This window comes from Trichomycterus rosablanca, chromosome 25 (genome assembly GCF_030014385.1).
Source record: "Trichomycterus rosablanca isolate fTriRos1 chromosome 25, fTriRos1.hap1, whole genome shotgun sequence".
Taxonomy (NCBI): Eukaryota; Metazoa; Chordata; class Actinopteri; order Siluriformes; family Trichomycteridae; genus Trichomycterus; species Trichomycterus rosablanca.
Window position 1 is genome coordinate 3,649,498 of NC_086012.1, and position 25,914 is coordinate 3,675,411.

The 25,914-nt window shown below is 39.6% G+C and overlaps 1 protein-coding gene and 1 long non-coding RNA gene across 2 annotated transcripts in view; both read left to right on the forward strand.

The window, feature by feature from the left end:
- The first annotated feature begins 733 nt into the window (after positions 1-733).
- Positions 734-2,434, forward strand: LOC134302306 (uncharacterized). The gene is made up of 3 exons (XR_010007515.1): positions 734-838; positions 953-1,044; positions 2,311-2,434. It is a non-coding gene; the product is annotated as an uncharacterized LOC134302306 (long non-coding RNA).
- Positions 2,435-2,654: 220 nt separating this feature from the next.
- ift80 (intraflagellar transport 80 homolog (Chlamydomonas)) overlaps positions 2,655-25,914 on the forward strand; it is a 46,431-nt gene continuing 23,171 nt past the window's right edge. The window contains exons 1-6 of the mRNA XM_062987365.1: positions 2,655-2,872; positions 6,018-6,128; positions 7,122-7,190; positions 9,240-9,349; positions 12,169-12,258; positions 12,343-12,480. Coding sequence (XP_062843435.1) covers positions 7,163-7,190; positions 9,240-9,349; positions 12,169-12,258; positions 12,343-12,480 — 366 coding nt within the window. The 5' untranslated portion in view covers positions 2,655-2,872; positions 6,018-6,128; positions 7,122-7,162. The remainder of the gene's footprint in view (positions 2,873-6,017; positions 6,129-7,121; positions 7,191-9,239; positions 9,350-12,168; positions 12,259-12,342; positions 12,481-25,914) is intronic.

Sequence of the window (25,914 nt, forward strand, 5' to 3'; positions counted from 1 at the left end):
TGACTTGAAAATGGCGCCTAAATTCGTTACAATCCACCGCAAAGCATCATGGAACCCGCCCCCAGTGCGGAGAGCTGAAATTCAAACGATGACTAAGGCTGCGTTCCAAATCAAGCACTAAGCCCTACGCACTACGTAGTGTATCAAAATAGCGCTACAGCTGAAGATAAGCGCAGCCCTTGTTGGAGTGCTATTTTACAGACTATATAGTGGGACCGTGTGAGATTTGGGACGTTAAGAATTCAAGTCCGTGCCAAGATGCTCTCAACTGTATTTTATTCATCATTAACGACAAAAAAATAATCTTCGATAAAGCTTTTATTCGTAAATTAAGCTATTTGGTTGAATATTTAGAGAAAACCTGAAAACATGTTTAAATAGAATAAAAATAAATAGGTTTACAGAGAAAGTGTGTGTATGGGGGGGGGGGGGGACGACGCAAAAAAAGTAAACAAAACCACGACATTAATATGCAGCCTGACTTGAAGTAACCAAATCACAATTAATAATCACAAGTGATCCTTTTAAAATGTTTTTACAATTTTTTGTTATGGTTTATTCATTTCTTGTATGATTTATGACAAAAAATATATATATTATTTAGTTTGTTTATTCGATTTATTTGTATTCATTTGTTTACTGTTTTCTGCAAAGCCCCACAGGCTCTTCTTGAATACAGTTTGAACACACGCACCAATATACAGTAGTTTACTCAGTTATCGCGAGATTAACGCTGGCCTGTGTACATGTTCTGTCAAATATCGCGAGACTAACGCCGAACACTGAAGAATCAGAGGGTTGGTGTGGAATAGCTTAGCTTAGCAGTGCAAAAACACAAGTAAGTATTTTTAATGGCTTTATGCCTTAGTATGACACATATTTACGGGTTAATATAGTCCCACAGTTGTTTTGCACGTCTCTGTGAGTTATAATTCGAGTTACTTTTTTACAGTTAGCCAAGATACCGGAAGGCTGATAGGCGAGTTGGAGTTTTAGTCAACGCGTTACCCTAGCAACGAGAAATCGTCAACCGTAGAACTGATGGTAAACGTGTTCTCTCAGCGATGTGACCGCTTTTTACGTTTCAGTTCGTTTAATTAAGTATATTTGTATTATAGTTTTAACTTAAACACAATAAAGACCTTAAAATAGTTCGATTAAAAACTATATTATATAACAGCTGTTGGTCTAGGCAATGTAATGTCAGGTAGCGGTATATCAGATGATCACGACAGGTTAATACACTCAGAAAGGAGGGACATGGTTTTATTTTAAATTATTATCAACTTTATCAAAATCAGATTTTATGAGAAATGTCGGAAATGTTCACTCTTATTAATATTATCCTTGTTGCTAAACCTGCCTATAGTTTATCCTAAATTTCTTGCCCAGTTGTAAAGATTACTTTATCCGCAATTACATAAATATTACTGCTTTTTAATATTATTGCTTGAAATCTAATAAACTAGCTTGTATTCTATTTTATAATGGAAAGTTTTAAGGGGAGAAAAAAAATTGCATGATGAATACCTCTTATATCCACCCACTCAAATCTTAAATGATAAATTATAAATAATTTGACCTCTGTATAATCTGCATTAAATAATTACATAGTTTAACTGATTTTTAATATCATTATCTTACATAAATGCTTGACTGGATGCTTACTCTTGATTACTCTTAATTAGTTAATTACAGTTGCAGTGTTTTCTGACACAAAATATTGGACAGATGTGGACTGGATGTGATTCTTGTGACTAATGCTGAAGTTGAGTTAAATAGTGAGTGAAATAGTATGTTTTATACATACACAAAAAAAAGAGTAAACATGTAATTGCACATTAGTTAACAGGCTTCTATCCAAACCTCTTTTGGAATGTAGGCAGACATCAAATAATCCATCCATCATAATTATTATAGTGATTAAATATTAAATTCAGGTATTTTAACCACATCCATTGCCTTTTAGCGAATCCCCTTTCCTGTCCCAGCATAGTAAGTAAAATCTATAAACAAATATAATATGACAGGTTTGTTATTGAAAAACTCCAGTGACCTGTGCAAAGTCTTAACCTCACAAATACTTTTTGTGTACAAATTCCTATAGACACGCTTCAAAACTTTGTGATGGGTTAGTCTGGATGAATTGGTTATTTAAGTTAAATGAATAAATGAATGATAAAATAAATGAATTAGTTTTAATATTAGTTTAAATTAGTTGCAACGAATGCAACAAATAGCTGCTATGTATATTCAGTGTAAGAGCATATTGTTGGTCATGCATAACCCCTATATTTTTATTCTCTACAGTAAAACTCAGAAGTCGTCTTCTTTGCTTCAGTTCATCCACGTCTATGTCCATCCGGATGATTTGAAGTTGTGTCCACAATAAAACACAACATGAGATTCAAAACATCTCTGCTAAAGGAGCCAAAACATATCCTTTCCTTATACACCAACTGTATATCGACAACCTTTTGGGGTACACCTACATAATGTAACAATTAGTCATGGTTTTCACAACCATTCTGTGTTGGAGCAAACCTCATATAGTACTGATACATTGTAAGGTTGATATTTGCATGAAATTGAATGGAATTGTATAGATAAATCCAAAGCAGACCAGATGTTCACCTTAACAGCCGTGCACATACAGAACTTGTGAGCTGTATAGGCTGGATTACAGCAGATGAATTATACTCCTGTAGTGAAGATCATCAGGTATTAAAATGGAACCTGCTCACTAATGAGACCACAGTGGTGGTGAAGCTTCAGGAGGACATCTACCCCATTGACCTTCACTGGTTTCCCAAGTCTATTAGTGGGAAGAAGCAGGCTTTGGCAGAGCTCTTTGCTCTCACCAGTACCGATGGTAATATTACACTTTCATTTCTCTTAAAGTTTAGAGTTTCCAGAAACCTGTTTATTAAACCACTTTTTACTAAGCGATCTCTCAGCAAGCATTGTTACCGGCCTGGCCGGATGCTCAGCTGACACAGTTGGCCGTGTCTAAATAAGGACTGTGGTTTTACCTCATTGTCTCTGCAAATACATCCTCAGCAGCCTGGTTGAGGTGTCGACACAAGGAGGGGAAGAAAGGAATGAGACGTAGCATGACTCACTGTATGCAGTATGGTTCTCTGTGAGAATTTACCGCTGGCTGGTGTAAAGAAGCGTCTGGCAACTGCACTCGAAGAAAACAAGAACCATGGGGGTTGGCATAACCGCAGTGGTCTAATGCGCCAGCCCAGCAGTGGCCCAGATTCAGGTCTTGGCAGAGGAATCTATGGAGCCTGGTGTGTTCCTCAATATGTGTTGGGTTTTCTGTAGATATCCACTTTTGTCTGTTAAAATGAAGAGAGATGAAGCATAATTATGATCTCTTAAATCTAATTTCGGTCAGCCACACTACCTCACAGTGTAATATTTTCCTGCTTTAATACATTGATCCTACTTGATAACAGGCTGGTGAGCTGTACTGTGGTAGTGAAAACAATGAACCGTGATGTGGCTCTCAAGGAACCGTGCAGTAGAATTATGATTTGAGGTTGGTGTTGTGTGCGCTGTTCTTTTCCCTGCTGTTGACCTCTGTGTCGTATGCGCTTATCACATGAAGGCATGGAGTCGAGACGCATGGTCGCGGCAAATGACGTGCGGTCACCAGACTAATGGCAGAGTAGAGTTGCATAAACACATCCACAATCTGAGGCGGTAATTTAGTCTGGCAGCTCTGTGTTGTGATGAAAACCCTGTTCAATCTGTGGACTTTCTCTCACCCCGCTGAATTTTTACTTCACAGTTTTTTCGCCTGCCGTCTGGGACGACTTTATTTGGTTTAATAACAGAAGCAAGCTGAGAAGCAAAGAATATTTAGGTTAATTTTAGCTTGTACTGTGCGGGTGCATAGTTGACGTAAACTGTGAACCAAAGTAAGATCATTAATCCATTTTCTCTAACCTCTTAATCCTAGTCTGTCTAGTGCAACCCAGAAACACTTACTGATGCTGCTGATCTCTTAAAAACAACAGTTCTAAATATTAATGCTGCAAATAAAAAATTAAAACTGTAGCTGTCTGAATAAGCCATGTAACAAACAGAAATAATGATGAAAGACTTTCCTATGGTTCTAAGTGACAAAATGAATAAAATACATTAGAATTTAAAAAATGGAAAACAAGAAAACAATGCCAAACCTTTTTTTTTTTTTTTTTTTACACACAGTGGATATAGCAAGCATTAGGTCTTATGAAAAACATGCCCTGCACATCACCTGCTTAATACCAGCCATACACTGAAACATGGTGGTGGCAGCATCATTCTATCGGGGTACTTCTTAGTGGCAGGGCCATGAAGACTGGTAAGAAATTAAGAAATGAATAAATGCAGCCAAATAAATTAACAACCTTGAAGAATCCTTGAGTGACCCAGACTTGAACCCTATCAAACATCTGTGGAAAAACTTGAAGATGGCAGTTCACAGACGCTTGCAGGCAATCTGACAGAGCTTGAGAGGATCTGCCATGAAAAATGGGATAATCTGCCCAAACCCAGGTGTGCAAATCATGTAGGGACATAACACAAGAAGATTTGCAGCTGAATTGCTTCCTCAACACAAAGTGTGCAAAAGTCAAAGGGTCTCAACACTTTCTGAGGTGATCTGAAGTGTATGTATGTATGTAGTTAGAAAACCAATATGACAGATTTGTGATTTAAATGTATTCATATTTTATAAAACCTTGATAAATAATGTACAGTATAGTATAATAAATGATGGATCAATGTTTATTCATACTTGTCACAGAGGACACACAAAAAGTCTAATATCAAGCAACTAGGGTGTGTAAAAGTCAGGTGTCATGTCACCATTGCACACATGCAATATCGAGAGTTTTGACCCACTCAGCTCTTTGATGCTTAGAAGCAGCTATCAAAGCAAACGCCTCCTATATGATGGAAACTTACACACCTACCTGAGTTCTTAAATGTCAGTCTCCTTAGCTTTTGCTTTCTGAATTGAATAAAAAGAAACCTCAGATGTTTAACTTTGATAGGTGGGGGTGGGAAGCCATACAGTAAGTTTAGTAATTGACTTCAGTCCCAGTCCCAGTGTTGGCCCACAGAGCTGCACAGATACACATTGAACCTGGCCACATTGCTCACTGTTAATTGACTTATTTAACCCCTATAACAGACTCTTCTTTTAAGAAAAGTACCTGGACTGTGTTGTATTTGCTTTGCTGTAATCTTTGAGCTCAACCTTTCCTAGCCGTTCACTTACTACCTGCTTTTCTTGGTCTGACGACGCTCACTTTTGTTTGGAGATCCAAATATAGCATCGGGAGAGAGCAGCGGCATGCTGATTTGCAGTTTTAGGCAACCAGAAATTACATACAGCATTCAGAATTTTTTAATATGCACCACCACAAAGTATATGGTTGGCTAGTGTTTTTGATAACTGTCTCCATGCCTGATCGCCCTCTGTCTCCAGCACAAGGAGCCTGGTCTAATCTAAGCAACAGACACTCTGTGTTTACTCTTCTGGTTTGTGCTAAACATTTCACTAAAAGTTACCTAGAGGAAATTGTAAGAATAGACTACCTACCAGATACTCCACTCTATAATCATTGGCACCCTTGGAAATGTTATGTAAAAACATATTTTTAGTTAATATGAGTGAAGTCTAGTCTTTAATTTAAAGGTAATTTATTCAGAAAAAAATCGCCTTTTGTCACAAATAGCTTTGAACAAAACTAGCTGCCACAATGCTTTGGACCACTGTTTAAGAGCGCTATGGATAAAACATGAAGTGATTTTAAAAATTATTTTATTTGTTTTCTTACGCTTATTTTTTATGTTTTTATTTTGTTTTACATTCTCAAACAAGTAAGGGGAAATATGCAAAGATAGAAATCAGAAATCATTTTTATAAATATTAAAATAAAATAAATTGATCCTAATGTTTGTCATAATCAAAGTAATAACATAATTATTTTCTTTTTTTTGTTTTTACCCTTTAGGTAAGTTCCATTTGCTTTCCAAGTCTGGGCGCATTGAAAAGAGTGTGGAGGCCCATCGAGGAGCCGTGCTGGCAGGCCGCTGGAACTGTGATGGGACCGCTCTTATTACAGGTTGGTCCAAGCTCATTTTTGGGGTTTAACTGTCTGTGGTGGTGTTAAAAACTCTTTTATTTCTCCTTGGATCTTGTTATTTTCAATTCCCTGATCAGATCTGTTTATTTGCTTTATGTCATTTAATTTCGAGCACTGGCACATCACATCTGTCCAGGTACAATGTGGTTCCATGATTTTTCCACTTTGTGAACCTCAGAAGGTGTTTGCTTTGGCACTACAGCATTTTTCATTCGTGTTTAATCATTTTGTCCTCAAGAAATGTATGATGCTCATTCTCTGAGATCATTCTAACTAGTAACATCTTTTCCAATGAAACCAGGTGAATTTAAGTGGTACTAAGAAATGTCAGAAATATAAAAAAATAATGCGAACACAGAATCCATTTCAGTTACACCCGTCTGATGTTATGACCGAAACATGTTCAAACCTAAAGTGAGAGTAAATGTGACTGTGGGCTGATGAGTAGATGATTAATTTTGAGATAACACATGCAGACTGTCATTGTTGAGAGATCAAAAAGAAACAAGAAACCACACAGACTCTGTAGGTGTTGAGTTTTTTTGCTGTTTTTTTCTTCTTTTTGGATTTTTTTTGTTCCTCCCTTCTCTAGTAAGAATGTGTGTATATTGCGATGGACTGGTACAGTGCCTACATATAGTATCTACATGCCTGTCCAAATCCTCACATACAAAAATGAAAAACCATCAAAAATGATTCTCTGCTTTGATAAGACAAAAATGTAAATCAGGTGACAGCTCACATTTCATTATTGCAATGATGTGAAGCAAATCTCCGAATGTCCTTGAGCACCCCCAGCCGAAGCCCAGAGCTTAACCCCATCAAACAACTGTGGAGACACTTAAAGATGACTAGCATCCAATCTGATGGAGCAATGAGAGGATTTGCCATGAAGAATGATATAAACTGCCCAAATACTTACTAAATCCACTGTACATATAAGTGACCTTCTGATTCCTCTGTTTCTTTTAGCTGGTGAAGATGGCCAAATAAAGATCTGGTCTAAAAGTGGAATGCTGAGGTCCACGTTGGCTCAACAAGGTATAAGCTTAACCAAAACATAGCTTTTACATAATAAGCATTTTGCACTTTAATCACATCAAGGCTGGGCATAAACTGTAGCTTGTTGTTCAGTCGCACAAAAGAACAGTTGAACGTTCTTGTCCCTTACAAGTGTATGTACAAGTCCAAAATGGGGTTATTACACACAAGTGCAGGTGCCTTGCTTTGTTGTTTCCATGGTGGAAAGACAATAACCTAAAGACAAAAGCCCCTCAAGTAAACACGCTATATGGCAAACTATGTGGACACTTAAACGTGAGCTTATTGGACATCCCATTTTGAAACTACAGGCATTATTATTAATACATTGGTAGCCTAGTGGATAGAGCTTTGGTCTATTAATCCAAAGTCTGATATACAGCCACTGTTGGGCCCCTGAGCAAGGCCCTTAACTTTCTTGGCTCCATTCTGCTGCTAACCGGAGCTTCCAAATAACTGGGCATATGCGGAAAAAGAATTTTGTTGTACTGTACACTGATATATGTATATACGATAAATTCAGGCATTCTGTGGAAGCACTTCTGTAAGTCGCTCCAGATAAGCTAAATGCCAAAATGTAAATATGTAACTATAGCAGCATTTATTTTTCTAAGAGTGTGTCTGTGAGAATTGGTGGCCATCTAGTCCATAGAGAGTTGGTTGACATTTCTAGGTCAGTAAGTGCTCTGTGCAGGTATAGTTGTATCATTTTTATACACCTGGTTGCTATTGTGTGGCTAAAACACCTGAACTTAATAATTAGAAGAAGTGTCCACACAGTTTTAACCGTATAGGGCCAAAAACAAATATCAATCACCAAAGAGAAGTGGTTAAGAGTGCAATAGTACAATTGCTGGCTGATGCTATTTTTTGGACATTGGGCTCTGTTTTTCTTTTGCTTTCTCTAATTCATATTCTACCTAGTTCTTACTTTTTGGAGGTGGTGGTTGTCTCAGGTAAAGCAAGGGGTTTGAGGTGGGTTCAGAGCAGCGATGATGCAACCCTGATTCATCTGGGAGAGAAAGAGTGAGCGAGAGAGTGAGGTAGAAAGAAAGGGGAGGATGGGGAAAGGAGGTAGAGAGGTGTATTGGGGTAAAACAGCAGGAACTCATCATAGTGCGCTCCTGTTGCCTTCTGTCAGCCCAGGACCATGTGACCTTTTGGCATTTGTGAGAAACCACAAGCACCTGGAGCAGGGTTAAATGTCAGTATCTCTCTCTCTTTCACTCCTTTTTGCACACCGACACCAACACTTACACAGCACACACATGTTGTTCCAGCCAGCTTTTTTTCTGCCTGGCTGCTTTTCTTCATGTGGTGTGCTCAGATGTGTGCAGTAGTGCTCTGCTCTTTGCATTCCTCCAGGCTACAACTGCTTGCGTCGGCTCAAATCAACACACGGTTTCACCCTTGTGAATATTGCGCACTTAAGTAGCACTGAAAGACTTACAGTTAAAGTCGAAAGTTTATGTACACCTGTATTGGACTCACGTCTTGGGACTTGAATCATTCGTACTGTTTTTCATTTCTGTGATTTAATGACTGGAACATAAACAAATATTTTTATGAATCATTTAACATGCTTGATCAGAGATATACACTAATGAGCCAAAACATCAGGACCACCTTTCTCTTGCCAAAAAGTATGCATAACAAATGACTGTTTTGTAACAAATGAGCATGTGACGGTCAGGTTGGGATAATGGTGGTTCCTCGTAGTTCACTTGTTGAACACAGCAGATATGATCAGCATAAAGACCTGAGTAAATTTGATGAGGGTCAAATCACTACGGCCAGACGACTGGATCTGAAACAGCAAGGGGTGCTCACAGGCAGTCGTGGTGAATTCCTTCAGGTGTCTTGTGGAGTCCGTGTCTTGGTGGGTCAGAGCTGTTTCGACAAAGGATTAGGCAGCTGGTCCTAATATTTTGGTTCATCAGTTGTACATTCAGCAGGTCACACCCTGTGTAGTTTTTAATTAGTAATATTTTTCAGCATTCTACAATATTCCTACATTTCTGCTTTTTGTTTCCTTTCTCTGTACTGCAGGATCGCCTGTGTACTCTGTAGCTTGGGGTCCAGACTCTGACAGGATACTTTACACATTTGGCCGGCAGCTCATCATCAAACCGTTGCAGCCCGGCTCCAAATCTCTGCAGGTAAAACACAGAATCATAGCTAGAATTGTTAATGAGTCTTATTATCTCGCTGGACACTACACATACGCTTGTGACGTGCATGTGCCAAGTCTAATCTCTGGACAAGTGGACCTGGCGTCACTACACGTAATTGTATTGTGTGTGTGTGTGTGTGTGTGTGTGTGTGTGTATGTTTGTGTGTTTGTCAGCAGTTTAAAATTTTGATGGTGCAACTCATGAGTGTGTTTATTGTTGTACTGGGTGCTGAACTGCCGCGGAGAACTTGAGTAAACAAGCCTGGGGGTTTAGCAGCCCCACCCAGCCCTGCTCAGCAACAGCTGTAAATGTGCAGAAGCACGACCCTGTGACCTCGATCATGACCCCAGGACCTCCTGCTCCCTAGCTCAACTCAGCCTTGAGAAAACCTACCTAGGGCAGAGCCAGGCCAGATATACTGCACACTAAATTCTAGTGCATGATTGGGAGGAAATTGAAAGATCTGCTTTACATGAACAATATGTGACTTGGTTGCTTGCATTTGTTGTTCTATGATCAAAGGGTAGTGCGCTCTAGATCATCAGTTGCTGATAGGGGATTACACACTAAGCAATCAGTTATTTGCCAGTTATCTGTGAAAATAGCTTGAGAACTAGTGTGACTAGTAAATGCAGACCTTTTATGTTCTGGCCATTTTGTAAACTTGCTCAGTGGTCATCATCTGCCTCCATGATATTGTCAGCAGTTTTCTGATGTACTGTACTTGATCTCAAAAGCCTGAACGCGTCTTTCCTTCAGTGTTCAGGCTTCACATCCATATGTGGCTACTTGCCAGACCAAGGCTCTCATCAATCGTAGATTTGTAATGGCGCCAATTGACCTGTTTTTGCCATGCCCATGGTCATTTCCAATTCTCAGATGTGAATTCTGATGCTGTATGCACAAACCTCGATCTGATCCAATAGAGCCAGATTTTGACACACCCCTCCGACACATGTCCAATCAGCTTCTGATCTAATCTCTATTGCATATGGAAAGCCACGCTAAGCTCCATGTGACTCCTTTAACCTAATAGCTGGGACCAATTTTTTCATCAGATCTGAGGAATTATGCAAAGGTCATTTTAACCAGTTTCTGCTGACATGATCCAGGTGCTGCTTCCATCGTGAATGTTATTGTCATTTTCCAAAGTAAATTAGCTGATTCAAAAAGTGCTGCTCATTTGAAATCCAGAACAGGTCCGGCTGTTACAGCGTGCACATTTAATTAGCAATTGCAATAAACTCCAAAGGAGCAACACTTCACATGCTAAACATGAAAAAACACTATTTGAGGATTTTTGTGTTCCAAACCAAGCTAAATATATTTAATGCCAGGTCACCTATGACAGTGCTCCAATGTGAGCCGAGTGAAATATTACATTAAAAACTTGGGTCCTGATCTATGAAGTGGGGGTCGACCTCTGTTCCATGTGGCCAAGTGCAGAACAACCCAACTGCACTGTTTTCAATTACTTCAAGTCGAAGCAATTAGCTTAACAGAAAACAGGCTGGCCAGTCTGTCAGCTGTTCCAGTACTCGTCTTACATGCAATTCCGCTCTGTAGTTTTATTTTACATTTTGTCCTTCCTTTCTGAATAAGCTTCAGTCACAGTCGGTAAACAGTAGTAAGGTTTTTTTTTTCAGTTGCCACGACTTCTAGTCCTTTCTTTCGTTAGAAAGCTTTTGAATTATAAATTGTACCTTGTGGAATAAGTAGCTGATTTAGTGTCACCTTTTTTCCCTTTGCTTTCTGTATTTTCTTTGTTGAGTTTTTCTCTCAAGCTTAGGTGCTTTTTCCACACCTTTGCCTTCACACCAGTTAGCTGGTTGGTAGGAGCTCGTCTTCGTTGCTCTATCGCTGTTGTTCGAGCTCCGCTTCTGGCTGCTCATTTGTTTGTTTTTTTGGCCTCATTTCATTGATTTTTTAAGTTTCGAGTTTCCATGTGTTGCTTTTCTTGAGTTATATTTGTTTGTTTTCCCTGCATTATCCTGTAAGCAGTTTGAGGCGACCACCCTGTTTGGCTTTAGCATAGAAGTGCGCACTGCCGTCGTGTCATCGGCTGCAAATGGACCATGATTAGGAGCCACTGTTTTATTACAACAGCACTCAGTACTCATACTACACATGGTTTAATGCTTTTTTCGGTGACTGAATATTTTAAATGCATACTTTTTGTCTCATTTGTCTCAAGTGTTTTTTTTTTGTTACCAATTTTGATCAATCTTGATCTAAATTATACATACAGCAATTACATACAGATGAATAAGTTGCTGGTGTAGATATTGACAGTGAACGTTTGCCTTATTTCTTCTGACTGACCATAGACACTGACTTTTATTTGCCCATATAAATGGGACACAAGTAGAACTAGACAGTTGTGTCTGCAACGTTCTTAAAGAATACTCAAACTGACTTTTCTCTTGAACCACCATTTTTTGTGTACCTATTTTTACAAAGTGTGCTGTGACTGTATATATGTGGCATTTTTGTTTGTAAGAGGAGTAGGTCCATGTATTTTTATAAGTGGTCTGTCAACACAGCTGAATAAGGCAGCTGATATTTCTTTTTGCCTGGGGTTTGCAGTCATGTGGCGCACGGGGAATACCGTCCCTGAGGGCACTACAGGTCATTAGCAAGTTATGTTACACGGTTTCTGCTTGTAATTCAGGGACTGAATTACCTATACGTCAGCATTCAGCCCTATTAAGCTAGGATGAGGCAGAAGCATCAAATAAGGAATCAGCATCTCTAGTTATCACTGGTGTATGAAGTAATGTCTTCCTTTAAATTGTTTTCTGCAGTGGAAAGCTCATGACGGCATCATTCTAAAGGTGGACTGGAACTCTGTGAACGATTTGATTTTGTCTGGAGGTGAAGACTGTAAATTCAAGGTGAGTTGGTTGCATAAACCTCACATAAGCTAAACATCTTAAGGATGAGAAGTTAGAAACGTTGTCATTCTTTCTTTTAATTAGGTGTGGGACAGTTACGGGAGGCCTCTCTACTCTTCCTCCGTTCACGACTACCCTATCACCTCTGTGGCTTGGTCTCCTGATGGCGAAGTGTTTGCTGTGGGCTCCTTTAACACCCTCCGACTGTGTGACAAGACAGGGGTAGGATGAAACAAACAGAATCACACACAAACATACACAGTAAGAAACCAGGAGCCCCACATGCACTCTAGGTTTTGTTTGATTGTGTACTTAGATGTCTTCAGTTCTCAAACCAAATGGGTGCTACATTTCAGACACCTTTGGCCAAGTGTATTTTTAATAAGAAAAAATTTGAACACAACCAATTTAGCATATCTGCACATTTTAATGTACAGAAGAAGGTGCAGAATCAGGACAGAGTCAGCATTTCTTACCTACGTTTATTTGCAGAACACTTTTAGCTCTGAGATCTAAGAGATTAAACATTTAAAGAGTAGAACATGCCTAATATAAAGCCCACAATGTTCAATACTGTCTCACGTAACTTGTAACTTTAAAACTACATGAGAAAGGTTGTCTTTAAAAAGGTTTTATGCTCTAAAATGCATAGTGATTGAGAAAAGTCACTGCACAATCAAGTATTGCAGTCTGCATCCTGATCCTGATTCGACTGTTGGACCCTTGAGCAAGGCCCTTAACCCTGTCAGCCTCAGGGGTGCCAGATAGTGGCTGACCCTGCGCTTTGAGCCCAGCTTCCAAGCAATCACTGGGATAAGCAGAAAAAGTGTTCTATTGTACTGTACACTTCCGTATGTATATATGACAAATAAAGGCATTCAATCGGCCCTAGTTTACAGTATAAAGTGCTTGCATTTACAGCAGTCCAAACTCTAGCGCAATACATTACTGATATAGGTTAAAATGAAGCCATGGCTGTCCTTAAGTGGCCCATAGAGTCCTAATCTTGTACCCCAGTACCTCCCAACAAACCTAGCAGGACTTAAAGAACTCAGAAAAGATGAATGAGCAACATTAGTCCACTACTTTGTGAAAAATGTATTGAAATATACCCAAAAATGATATAATAAAGAATATAAAAAGGAGATTTGGGGCTGAAAACATCTTTGAAGCTTGGTATCTCCAAAAAATATGTTCTTTACAGTCATAAGAACTGCCCGCCTGTTGTCTCTGACACAGTGTTTGTGTGTTTTATGAGCGCGGCAGTGAAACAGTTAATGGTCTGTGAGCAGCCTCAGCGTTGCTTCCTTGACTAATGGGCAGGAGTTTTATTCTGTATCTGGTACAATGAAACCTTGCACTTGGCAGAATGCTGGCTCAGCAGGAAAGCCCAGCTCATTTAACCCCTCACCTCCAGTGGTAATTCACTTAGCTGCCCAGGGCAGATAACTAACCTCAAACCTCAAACTCCCCTCCCATCAACCCTGAACTTGGGGCCTGGGGCATCTGTAAACATATGGATTACTAGGAATACATTTACGTACTCATATTCGTTTTTCAACAAGCAACAAGGTGATGCTGCTCAGATAAGCTGTATTACATGGGTGTAGATGTGTAATACTGTAGACGTGGTCTGCATGTTGGAGCAAAATACTTTGGACAGCTCTTCATGGATAAATACTGAAGACAAATACTGAAGTCAAACTATAAGATTGCCATGAAATACACTGGTGTGAGGACACTTGACCAACTTGTTGGTAACTTCAAACCAAAACCATGGGCAACATTGGTGTGTTTTGATGTCTTGGCACACTTGCACGTCAGTCCGAGTGTGCGAGTGGGTTTGCGTGAGGCTGTGAGCCAAAGAACGTGGGGGCGCGCACACATGCCCCATGTGCCCTCTAGACAACAGTCTATTTACGAGTGGCTGCAGCTGGTGTCTAGGGTCTGGGCTCTGTCACAATTCGTAACACTGTGTCACCCATACTAACAAGTGGGATTCTTTCTGCAAGCTCTTCTCTTACTCTCTCACACAGACAGAACACTCACACACAGGGCATACTCTCAGCACCAGAATTAATGGCTCCCTTAAAAACCTTGGATAGAAAGGTTAGAAAACAATGTCTTTAAAGGTATCTCTTAGCTCGCTTGTGGACTTTTCTCCTCAGCTCACCCAACACGTTTTCATTAAGGCGCTTATTAAACCACTTCTGTGTGTTTTGAATCAGTGTCTCGTGGAAGATCCAGTCACAAATCAGTACTCGCTTCTTGCCAGAAGCAGCATGATTTGGATTTAAAATCTCCTCTTGCTTAATGGGGTCCATGTTGGCATCTACCAAGGTTACTAGGGCGTTACGGCTGTCAGCCATAAGTTTTATTGGAAAAGAAACTGTCCCAGATCCTTCACGGTAATAATAATTGGGAATTAGGTCGACAACATTCTACTTTTTATGCCAAACCTACCTCAAGGGTTGCCAAAAAGCAGTTTGCTGCATATTATGTGAATGCAGCCTCATGCACAAGGTAGAATTTTAAAAAATGTCTTAATGTGTTACAAAGAAGTCTAGGGGACTGATCTTTGTTTTTGTCTGTTTGTTTTTGCTGCTTGTGTCTGCCTCCATTTATTAAAAGTGCAGTGTAAAACACACTATACCCCAAATATTCCTCTATCTCTGGAATGCTGTCTCAGTTTTTATCAGGTAAAAAGTGACACTTAACTTTAAAAAACATGTTTTGGCTCATTAGTCCACAGAGAACATTTTTGTTTAGCAGTATTGTTCACCTTGCAATCCCAGTTTGTTTTTAATAGCAAAATCAACAACTTTATCTAAAGGACTGTAGTTTTTCTAGCTGAAACTCAGTTGAAATTTGCTGGATGTTGTCAATTGAAAGCATTGGAATTTATCAGCGATTCCTTTGCTTGTTGGGACCTTTTAACTACTTCACATTGCCGGAAAGGTTCAATTTCAGTAATGTTTGGATTCAGCAGGGCGAAATCTGATGAAGCCTGGATGTGTCCAGTTTAAATCAACCCAATTACTAATAATATCAATTAATAAATTGGTTTATTGAGTAAGTAAAAGGAGTCAGGTGCTTTTTCACTCAGGGCTGCTGGTGTAATTACTCAGGTTGTGTTTGTCTTGTGGGAATGTTTAACAATTTAGTGTGGCATGCTAAAATTGAAAAAAAATTTTGTAAAGAAACAAATACATAAAAATATCCAAATATAAAGCGCCCCTGTGCGGAGAGATTTGATTTGTGTGACGGGTCAATGGCAAAACTTGTTTCTGTATTACAATGACCAGAAAACAAACTGATTTTAAGAATAGCTTCTTAATAGCCATGTTGCTTTTGTAGCATAAAGCAAAGCTGTTCCATATGTGTTCATATGGTGCTGCCTGTATGTGTGTGTGTTTTTGTGTGTGTGTGTGTGTGTGTGTGTGTGTGTGTGTGTGTGTGTGTGTGTGTGTGTGTTTTTGTGTGTGTGTGTGTGTGTGTGTGTGTGTGTGTGTGTGTGTGTATTACGGTCCAGCCATACACTCCGCTACAAGCACTAACTAAACTAAGAGTAAAAGTATCACACGTCTTCCAATGATAACAAAGTTGAGGCTCAGTCTTTCACAAGCTGACCCCAGATCCTGCCCACATTGTTTGCTCGTGTGTCAGGGGATAAATAGGAACAGTGTGATGGATGATTTAGTCTGCCTCGTCTCTTTCTTTGAGCTGGAAATGTGGACCCTACTGGCCGCTAATTAGCCAGAACATATGTTTTTGAGGTTGGATTAATCTCAGAAGAGGCTGTTTTATCATGCACAGCTTTATGTTGCTCAACTAATTCAATTTATATCAAGTCCAATTTGATAAAAATCTTTCCATAATCTCAATCCAGGGAGATTCTCTCTCTCTCTCTCGCTCTCTCTCTCTCTCCACACACTCACCTCTTCCTCTCAATACTCTTAAAGATAAGTTGTCAAAAAGTTCCAAATTCATAGTGTGTGACTGCCAACCTTCTGAGTCCTGACCGCTGGTATCTGTTATACTTTAGATGTTATGCTTCTAGACATGAAAAAAGCTCAGAATTGGGCCACAGAGTGATGATTTAATATCTCCTGCCGTGCTTTTCGTGTGAGGCGTGAAGCCCATTCTTGCTCCTGTTTTCTATCTGCTTTTTTAGGTTAGCAATAGCTTTTTCTTTGTTTTACCTTTTAAACATTGCTGAGATTAGCTTGTGGTGATCTGTGGCTGCAGTGTGTTATTTGCAGTGTGTCCCTCTAATAAACTTCTTTAAAATATTGTCCGTCCTCATTAAAGTTAGATAAAGTTTTGACCAATAAATTAATATTCTGTAGCTGTTTGTATATATTTGACTCAGCATACTTTGCATAGAACTTAAATTCATGTTTGTACAGTATCAACGTATTTGTCCTGTTGGCACAAGGGCCTGTTACCCCGGCCCATGTAATTTGAACCCGGATCTACACAGTTATGAGGCTATGTCTGAAGGGGAAGAGGAGGGTTGTGACCAATGCCCTGTCTGGATTGGTGTATTCCTGCCTTAAGCCCAGTGATCGTACCCCCCGTGACCCCAATCAAGATAAAGCGTTTGATGAAAATACATTTACATTTTACATTAGCAGACACTTTTTATCCAAAGCGACTTACAGTTCTGTGACAGTATACTGTCTAAGCAATTGAGTGTAAAGGGCCTTGCTTAAGGGCCCAACAGTGACAACCTGGCAGTGGTGGGGCTTGAACCAGAGACCTTTTGATTACTAGTTGAGTACCTTAACCACTAGGCTACAATGAAACCATGTGCAATGTAAAAAAAAAAAAAAAATTCTCCAAGCTTGGTTGCCACTCTTAATCTGAATGGCATCTTAAAATAAAGTTTGCTTGTGCCCAGTGTGTGCAAAGTGTCTGGAAAGTGAACAAGCAGCTAAAAACTAAGAAGACCGTTCTTGGAGCATGAGTAAAGGGGGGTAGCAGTACACAGAAAAAATGGGAGAGAAAAGTGCAAATTTATGAGTCTCTTTTTTCTCTGGGCTTTATCTGCTTTTATCACACGAGAGAGCTCAACCCCAGCCCTGCAGATGGAGAAAGCGTCACTATTAAAATGACATGAGAAGGGGGGCAGACGTGCGAGAGGGAGAGAGCACACTGTGTAGAAAAACAACAGATGTGGAGGAGTTGGACAGCAGCGCCAGAACCAGGGGAAAGTCAGCGCGGGTGCGAGAGCGAGAGAGAAACGAAACAAAGAGAGTCCTGAGTCAGCAACAGTTTTCTCCCTAGGCAACTGGGTTGGGCTTCTCCGTCTCTCGCTCCTTCCCTCTCTCCCTTGAGCATTAGGCAGAAAGAGAGCGGGAGTAGTGAAAAGGCCGGGCTGGGTTTCGCCCACGGAAACACGACTCGTAGAAAAGTTTTTTTATTTGACAGGCCTGCATTTGTCAGCCTACGCCACACGTAAACGAGGCTTCTCCAGGCCAAGCGCTTGACATGCTTCGTTCCTCCAGGATGTTTTCAAGCTCCACTGATAAATGAGCATGAACATCAGTGCTCGTTCCTTAATCTTTTTACCCAAGTTGGACATATCCAACTCTTAAGCATTCTGGGCACCCCTGCTGTTTACGTGACACCTGCACTTGTTGAGGAGGGTTTAAGGGTAGCACATGCTTCCTCCGAGACGTGTAAAGCCACAGATCACTTACGGACAGGCTTAACACTCCTTTCTTTGCAGACAGTAGGCATCTGTGTTGCTTTGGCAAGACGTTGTTATTTATTTATTAATTTTTTTTCGAAACAACATTTATTAGAAAAATGACAGAGACTTTAGTTTCATTACATTTGGAGGGACGGTCTTACTTAGGGAGTATGGATGTAGTTTTATATGCTCTTTACTTTTTAACATATACTGCAACTATAGGGTTTGTCTTCTGCCTTTCAGATACTAGGATACTATTCTTTTTTTTTTTATATTTTATTTATGCACTTTCTTCCAATTTAGTGTAGTCAGTTTGTCTTCTGCTGCAGTGGAGGTGGGTATATTGCTTCTCAAGCCTCCTCTAACCCGCACACAGCCCTTAGTGAAACCCTTTTTCGCCTATGCACTCTGCACAGGCGCTTCTCTATCTGCCAGTCAGGATCCTTAGACAGAGTTTGAAGACCCCACTCACATAGTCCGGACATCCCGCCCTGCAGGCATTGCCAATTATGCCCGCTAGATGGTGCCCAGCCAGCCGGTGGCAACGGCAAGTTCCGAACTGAGGAGTTCCGAATCTCGTCGCTGGTGTGCTAGCGGAAAATTCCGCTGCGCCACCTGGGCTCCTATGAATTATTTTTGATTTATGCTGGAAAATCTTATAATAATATTCATAACCATAGTACCAGACTTCACAAAGAGATTGCTGTTTATCTTTGTGGAAAAAAGCAGTTTCCCCCGGTTTAGTCATGTTCAGTTCCCTGTCGCAACTTCTTAACCTGACAATAGGAGGAACTGTGGCTTCTGCATGGAGACAATTTCAAATTCAGCATTCACCCCTTCAGATACGGCGTCTCTTAGATCATGTCTCTTAGATCTTAGATCGTGTCTTAGATCGTGTCTCTTGGGTGGCAGGCAGGTGGCACTGCTGAGTCTCGAACCCTGGCGAACTAGCACATTACACTGTTCAGCCACTCAGGAGATGAAATGTTGGAAATAATTGCCAACCATAAGGATAGGATTTCTTTTATTTATTTGGCAAATAAATAATAAAAACACCTATACTCATGGCATCACATATCTGTTCTGATGTGTTTCCTAGCATTAAAATTAGATTGTGTATTTATTTATTATTTATTGTTATAATGTCCCTCCACTTCTTTCAGCACAGCCGTCCTGCAGTACGCTTTTCAACAAGCAGGCGCATTCGGGCTTTAACGACAGCTATTTCACAGCCAGTTTAAACAGCCATCATGACATAAAATTATGGCACGGCAGCTTTAAGAAGACTGCTGCCTGTAAGCCTTCCCCCAGGACGGCACCTTTCAACACACACACACGCACACAACAGCAGACCAGTTTGTAAAAGTCCAGATACTGTTTTTGTTTTCACACACTCATTTTGAGGAGTGTGAACGGCAAATACGATGTGCTAAGGTCACAACTGTCATGCAAGTCAGTAGTTTTAAGACTTTTTAGTTTCTAACCCCTAAGACATTAATTCTTCTCATGATAGTCCTAGTAAAAAAATCACAACTTTGAATTTGTTGAGCTTGTTGTAGGTTTTCTAAAATATTTTGGGGTAAAAAAATATATTTACAGCAACTTTTCTGCACATAAAATATGGCTTGTTTGATTGCACCTTTTAGAATTAATAGAGCCATAAGCAAGAAGTCTAGGAAGCTCTGTACACATCACAGAAAGTGCAGGAATCCAGGAATTTCATACATCATAAAAAGTGGAAAAATATGAAACTACAGCCAAGCTGCCTAGGCCAGGCTGCCTTTTAAAACGTGGATCAACATACAAGAAGGGCATTCGGGACTGGCTGTTGTTCTACCACAGGTCTCAGAATTCAGTGTCTGGTACTAAAGTTAATTGATCAACCATGTTACACCATATAAGGGTTTTTACAGGTGAGTTACAGGCAAATCCTATGTCACCCACCAACAAAGTAAAAATATGTAAAGCATGATGGTGGTAGCATATTATAAGAGATGCTTTGTCATTAAAAGGCACTGACATAGTGTTAAAGATATTTTAGGAAATTAATGATGCATAATACTGCTCCCCTTGTATTGGAAAAGAATGTCATCTTTAAAATGGGTAGGGGGGTCTAATGCTATTCGATTTAAAACTTTTGTTTACACAGAAGACTTTCCTGCATCTCTTAAACTTGCTTTCTGAGAGAAGCACCACCAGCAGAAGGCGAGCCGTGAACTGTCCACCCCACCCTGCACCAAAAAGAGAGCTAGCAAAACAGCTGTTTTCAGCCCTATAAAACGCTTAAATGTAGCACGTATGTCTCTGGGTGTCTCTCTCTCGCTTTTATTCCCCGTTTTGTAGGGAAAGGGGGGAGGGTGAAATGAGCGAGGTAAATGACAGATTCAGACACTGGTCTGCCAGCTTCTCTGGCAGAGTCATTACTCCCTGGGCTATTAAATCAGTACCTTCTCAGGCAAGGCAAACATGCCAGAAAAAGTGAAGGACCAGGGCAGAGGGAGAGAGGAAAGCATTTAGGACTGAGAGACTGAAGTTAGGAAGGAGGCATGAGAAAAACGAATTGGTAAAATCTTGAGAATAATAATAATAATAAAGCATTAGTAGTGGAGGTTAATCTAGAGTGGATTTGGCTTTTATGTCAAAGTAACGAGGATTATAGGCAGGCGGCCAATCGTGAGGTGGCTTGCAACTTTTTTGTCAGTGCTACTGACGGGAACCTTGATTCAATTTTTCAAACTAATTCTTTTACATTTTCTTCTAAATAATTCCAACACATCTGAAGAAATCAATTTCAAAAGGCACCCAAGGTTTTATTTGTATTCTTGTTCTATCTGGACCAAAACGTGTGTGTCTTTTTTAAGCTATAAGCTGTGGGTGCTCATTGGTGTCCATGGTGTGGGTCACTTAAGCATCTGTAAGGCACTATTTACTTGAAAGACACACTATATGGCCAAAAGTATTTGGACACCTGACCAAAAGCTTTTTGAACGTCTGATGGTCATTGGGGGGCTACACTCAGTAATTGTATACCTTGGATGTATCTGTATGTTAGATTAGCTTACAAAATAATCAATAAATGTATGTACCAGATTGGAAAATAACAGGAACCAAGAGAATTTCAGGTAAGGACCAGAACAGATGTTAAACTGGATATCTCATCAACCAAGGATGGATATTTATGATGCCTTTTTTGAGATTCTAATAATTTCTGTGACTAAATGATTGGAACATAACTCCTACTTTCATTATTATTTATATTTATTATTATTTATTCGTTGTTGTAGAACGGTCTATGTTGGTGATTGGTTGGCGACTTGGCTTGTTAGTGTAGTTTTGTCATTTTGCATGTTTTCAGTGAGTATTAGACTTGATTTTAGAGCTGTTCTTAGACAACTTTTTAATGACTTTCTCCAGATGTTGTCTCGTTAAAAGAATGGCTGTTGGCTTTGGTTATATAGTAGTGTTATAAATACTAGTCATGAAAGATTATTTGAAGCACTCAGGATAAGCTTGGCTCTCATGCTTCAGTCCGTCAGCTGGCTTGTGTAGCTCTGCAGTGGTGCTAATTGAATTCCGTTGGCCAGCACACAGCTGGGCACTTCTGATGAGTCCCACTGTGAGAAGCCATGTGTGGATGGTTACAGTGTTGAGACTGAAGTCGAGCGTATAGCCGTTTGAGGATCATTATTCTTTCTTTATTTTCTCGCTTTTTGTCTGTCCTACTCTAGTCAGTAGATATCTGAAGTAGTGTAGACCAGTCCCACCAGGATCTTGCAGCTTTTTTTGTGATAACTGCCATGATTTTGACAGATCTTTAACATCCTGAGAAAATGTAACAAGCAGAACAACCAGTCTTTAGCCTTCTGAAGCCCTGAGTGTCAGATGTTTTCACACCAAAATTACATTTATTTTGGCATTTGCAGAAAGACTAAATATGTAGTCAGGTTGGGAAATATTGTATTAAACATTAGTTGGTTCACTGCAATAGTTGGAGCTTTTGCTAATTTAAATGAACTGTCTATAAAGCACCAGCCCTTCAGAGCTATAAGCTACTTAACAGTGTTTATTGATGAGGTATGGATGCTCATTGGTGCCCATGATGTGGGACATTAAAGCATCTGTGAAGGCACTATACACTTGAAAGATACACTATAAGGCCAAAAGTATTTGGACACCTGACAATGAGCTCATTGGACATCTGATGGTCATTGGGAGGCTCTAGTCAATAATTGTATATCTTGAAAGTATCTGTATGTTAAGTGTAGCTTATAAAATAACCAATAAATGTACATATCAGATTAGAAAATAATAGGAAAAAATGTTTACTGGGAGGATTTCAGGTAAGGAGCAGAACAGGAGGTGGTTAAAGTACTGGACTAGATCAGAAGATCAGAAGGTTACCAAGTTATTACTTAACCTTCAGTTTCTTGCATTGTATTCACTTATAATAGTAAGTCGCTTTGGATAAAATAATTTGCTAAATGCTGTAATTATATAAATTTATCTGTGTATCTGTGTGTTAGGTGTAGCTTATAAAATAACCAATAAATGTATGTACCATATTAGAAAATAATAAGAAAAATAGTTTACTGGGAAAATTTCAGGTAAGGAGCAGAACAGTTTAAGCAGAGCTAAATTCAATTTTTGCTTCTCTGATATGATATCTTATCAACCAAGCATGGATATTTATGATTCCTGCAGTTGGCTGCATTTTTCTGAGTCTACAGTTTATGTATTTGTATCTTCAGGGCTCTTTTTTCGTCTGGGTAAGATACAGCATGGCAGTGAATCTTGGTGAGATTAGGGCAGCTCAGACACCACGGTGCCATGGGACATTTCCAGCAGGTCTTGTTTATGGTCTGGAGCGTTCATTGCGTTTGATAGCGTGTAATTTAGTGCAGTGGGTCAGGCTTTATTATAAAACTCAGTCCATTAGATGCATGTCGTTTAGGCTCGCACAGCAGTTGACATGTTGCCTGCCAGCTCTCCGTGCCTGCATTTTGTTTTTTTATATTAACAGGCCACTCTGAGGTTTCTTGTCTTCTTTTTTCTTTTTAATTTAGCACACACCACTGCACTTCATCTCAAACAAGTAAGACCTGCTCTAGCTGAAGCTAAGAATAAAACTGTTTTTTTTTCCAGTACTTTTTTTTTTACAGGCCTTCTTTACAAATGTACAACTCTCTTCCAAATTCAAGTTAATATTGGAGAAAGCACTGGCTGTTCTTGTACTGTTACATCTCAGCCCATTGTGGTGTAAAGCTTGCTTGACTTTGGACAGAGACATCTTTGTTTCAGTAGACTTCAAGTCAGTGGAGCATTGTAGTTTGGTGCCTTTTGAAGTAAACACAATTAAAACATGGCTAAACTGGGATCATGTGTGAGACTTTTGAGCTCTTATTAAATAAAAGATGATTCTCAAGGCTAGAATGTGAGGTCATCTGTCCATTAACTGAAGCTAAGGCATAATTGGATGCTGTAATAGAACAAGGTTTCAAAATACAGTCCTCATATTAAGAGCTTAGAATAAAGAGAGTGACCAGCAGTCTAATGTGCCACTATTGCTGAGATCTTGAGTTTGAATCTCAGGTGGTGCTATTGACCTGGCCAGGCCTACAGGTACAGTCCTGAGGAACAAAGGTCGACTGAATAGTGCTGACAAATGATTCACTATGGAGCAGCATAAAGAAATCATTCTTTCAGACCAACTGAAATGCTACTGTCTAGAAAATCAGAAGCAATAGTCCAGAATTTAATTTGCTTACAAATGATATTGTGTATTTGTCCCCTACTGTTGTTAAAAATTTGCTGTGCCTTTGAATGTCTGAGTTCTTGTTTTATCGAGTGCTTGTTGTGAGTGCAAGTGCAGCATTTGGACTTGCATTTGGGAAAATGGAGACTCACTAGTCACACTAAGTGTTGCAATTCCCACACTGATCAAAAAATATTATTTTGTGAATTTCCCCACTGTGGGACTAATAAAGGATTATCTTATCTTATCTTATATTATTATTTTTCTTACAGCAGTTCAGGATAAACTGCATTACAAACAGGTGAGATCTGAGCACACATAATTCTTCAGGTAGATACAGGCGTGCAAGTCCATAAAGCCGAATTACCGGCAACCCGAGTCTCCCCCTTAACCATCCCCGGCACTCAGGGGTCAGTGAAAAGCGACATTTACAAGCTTTTCTAATTGTCTGAGAGATTGATGAGGGGAGCCCCTCCACCCATTACCCCCAGCACTCCCCCCTTTCCCACCTCTCCTTTTACACATATGTTTTACTCTCGCTTTTCGGTCTCTTTTACTCTGAGCTAAATCTAGTGCGCACAACACTAAATGAAAAACTAAAAATCATTGCACAATTTATTTTCCACTACTCAGGCACTGCTTCATAAGGGCATCTGAAGTACTGTGTTTTTAACCACACTATTTCATCTCGCTGTTAGGAGGGAAGTTGTAGGTTTTGCACACTTTTTGGCACATATTGTGGCATTTGGGACAGTGCAGTGTTCTGTTGCAGCCAGAATCAGGAGGTTTAGCAATATAGTTCATGCTGCATGCCCTTTGTGTCATACTCAGGCTCCTTATACATTTACCATGAGTGGTAGTTACATCAGTGGTAGCTTAGTGGTTAAAGTACTGGACTAGATCAGCACCAAGTTACTACTATTGGGCCTTTAAACAAGGCCTCAGTCTTTAGTTGCTTGCATTGTATTCACTCAGACTCATCTCCTAAATGCTGTAACTATATAAATATTGTATTTATTTGATACGTCCATTCAATTCAGTTCTCATGTGGTCATTGGCTATCAATGGCTACTCACTACATGAGTAGTCAACAAGAATTTTAGACCTTTGAGGACTACATACTTGTGTCCATATTGAGTATGGGATCCCATTTTTATTAATTAAGTATATTTCATGTATATTTTGTGTTTCATTTGATGCATTGTTTGTGTTGCCTGGGTCGTGGTAAAAATCATGGACAAAATGTGGGTCGCTTGAAAAAAAGTTTAAAAAAAAAACCCAGATCTAAACCATACAGCCCATCCTGATCACTTTTTGAAGAAATGCAGGACTTAAGCAATAGATTAAAGAACATAGTTGTTTATCCTGATCTATTGATAGCTCATTAAATCCACTAGTATGATTTTGGACTTAGAAGTTTTTGAGACTTTTGTCTTGAGGTGCAAAACGGCCCGGACAGGAATCTGTTCTCCAAAATGAGATGCGGTTGCATGGTTTATGTCTTCAGACAAAACTTGGCCAAATAACAAAGGAGTGGAAAATTTTCGGATGTGACTCAGACATTAAAATGCATGACTCAGGAAAACTGAAGACTGAGATCATTCTGTACAGATGTGACGCTATCTTTAGTTTCACTTATTAGGCAGTTTTAAGTACATAAAACGTGCTGAATAATAAAGTTCTTGTATTTATCTGCAGTGCGGGATTAATGTGCGGATGAATTGTTTGGCTAGTTGATGACCCAGGTGTGTAGAAACTTTCAAGAGCTCTGTGTATGCACAGAATTTAACTCTATTCAATAGATACTATTTTTTAACCATATGTGTGCAAGTAATGTAAGAGTTGTAAGAAGCATAGGGGGTGTGATAATGTAACAACATTAAGCACATAATAAAGTGGAGGGCAGACTTTTGCCCTTCAAATAGATAGAATGTTATGCCCGTCCTGATTGGTACTTGATATATTGTTGAAGCATTCTTAACAGAAACTGTTCCAGCTTTTTCAGGGACCCATGACTTATAGATCTACATCACAGTCTGCACTTTCCATTAAGGTTTAATGATGTTTAAATGCAGGGATTTGAGAGGCCATGGAGGAGGCACAAGAAGTTGAGGAACACGTAGGACATAGTATGATCCTACTTACACGATACACCTCTTTGTGAGAATGTAGAATTGGCTGGTGCGAAGAAGAGGTGTGAAATGGC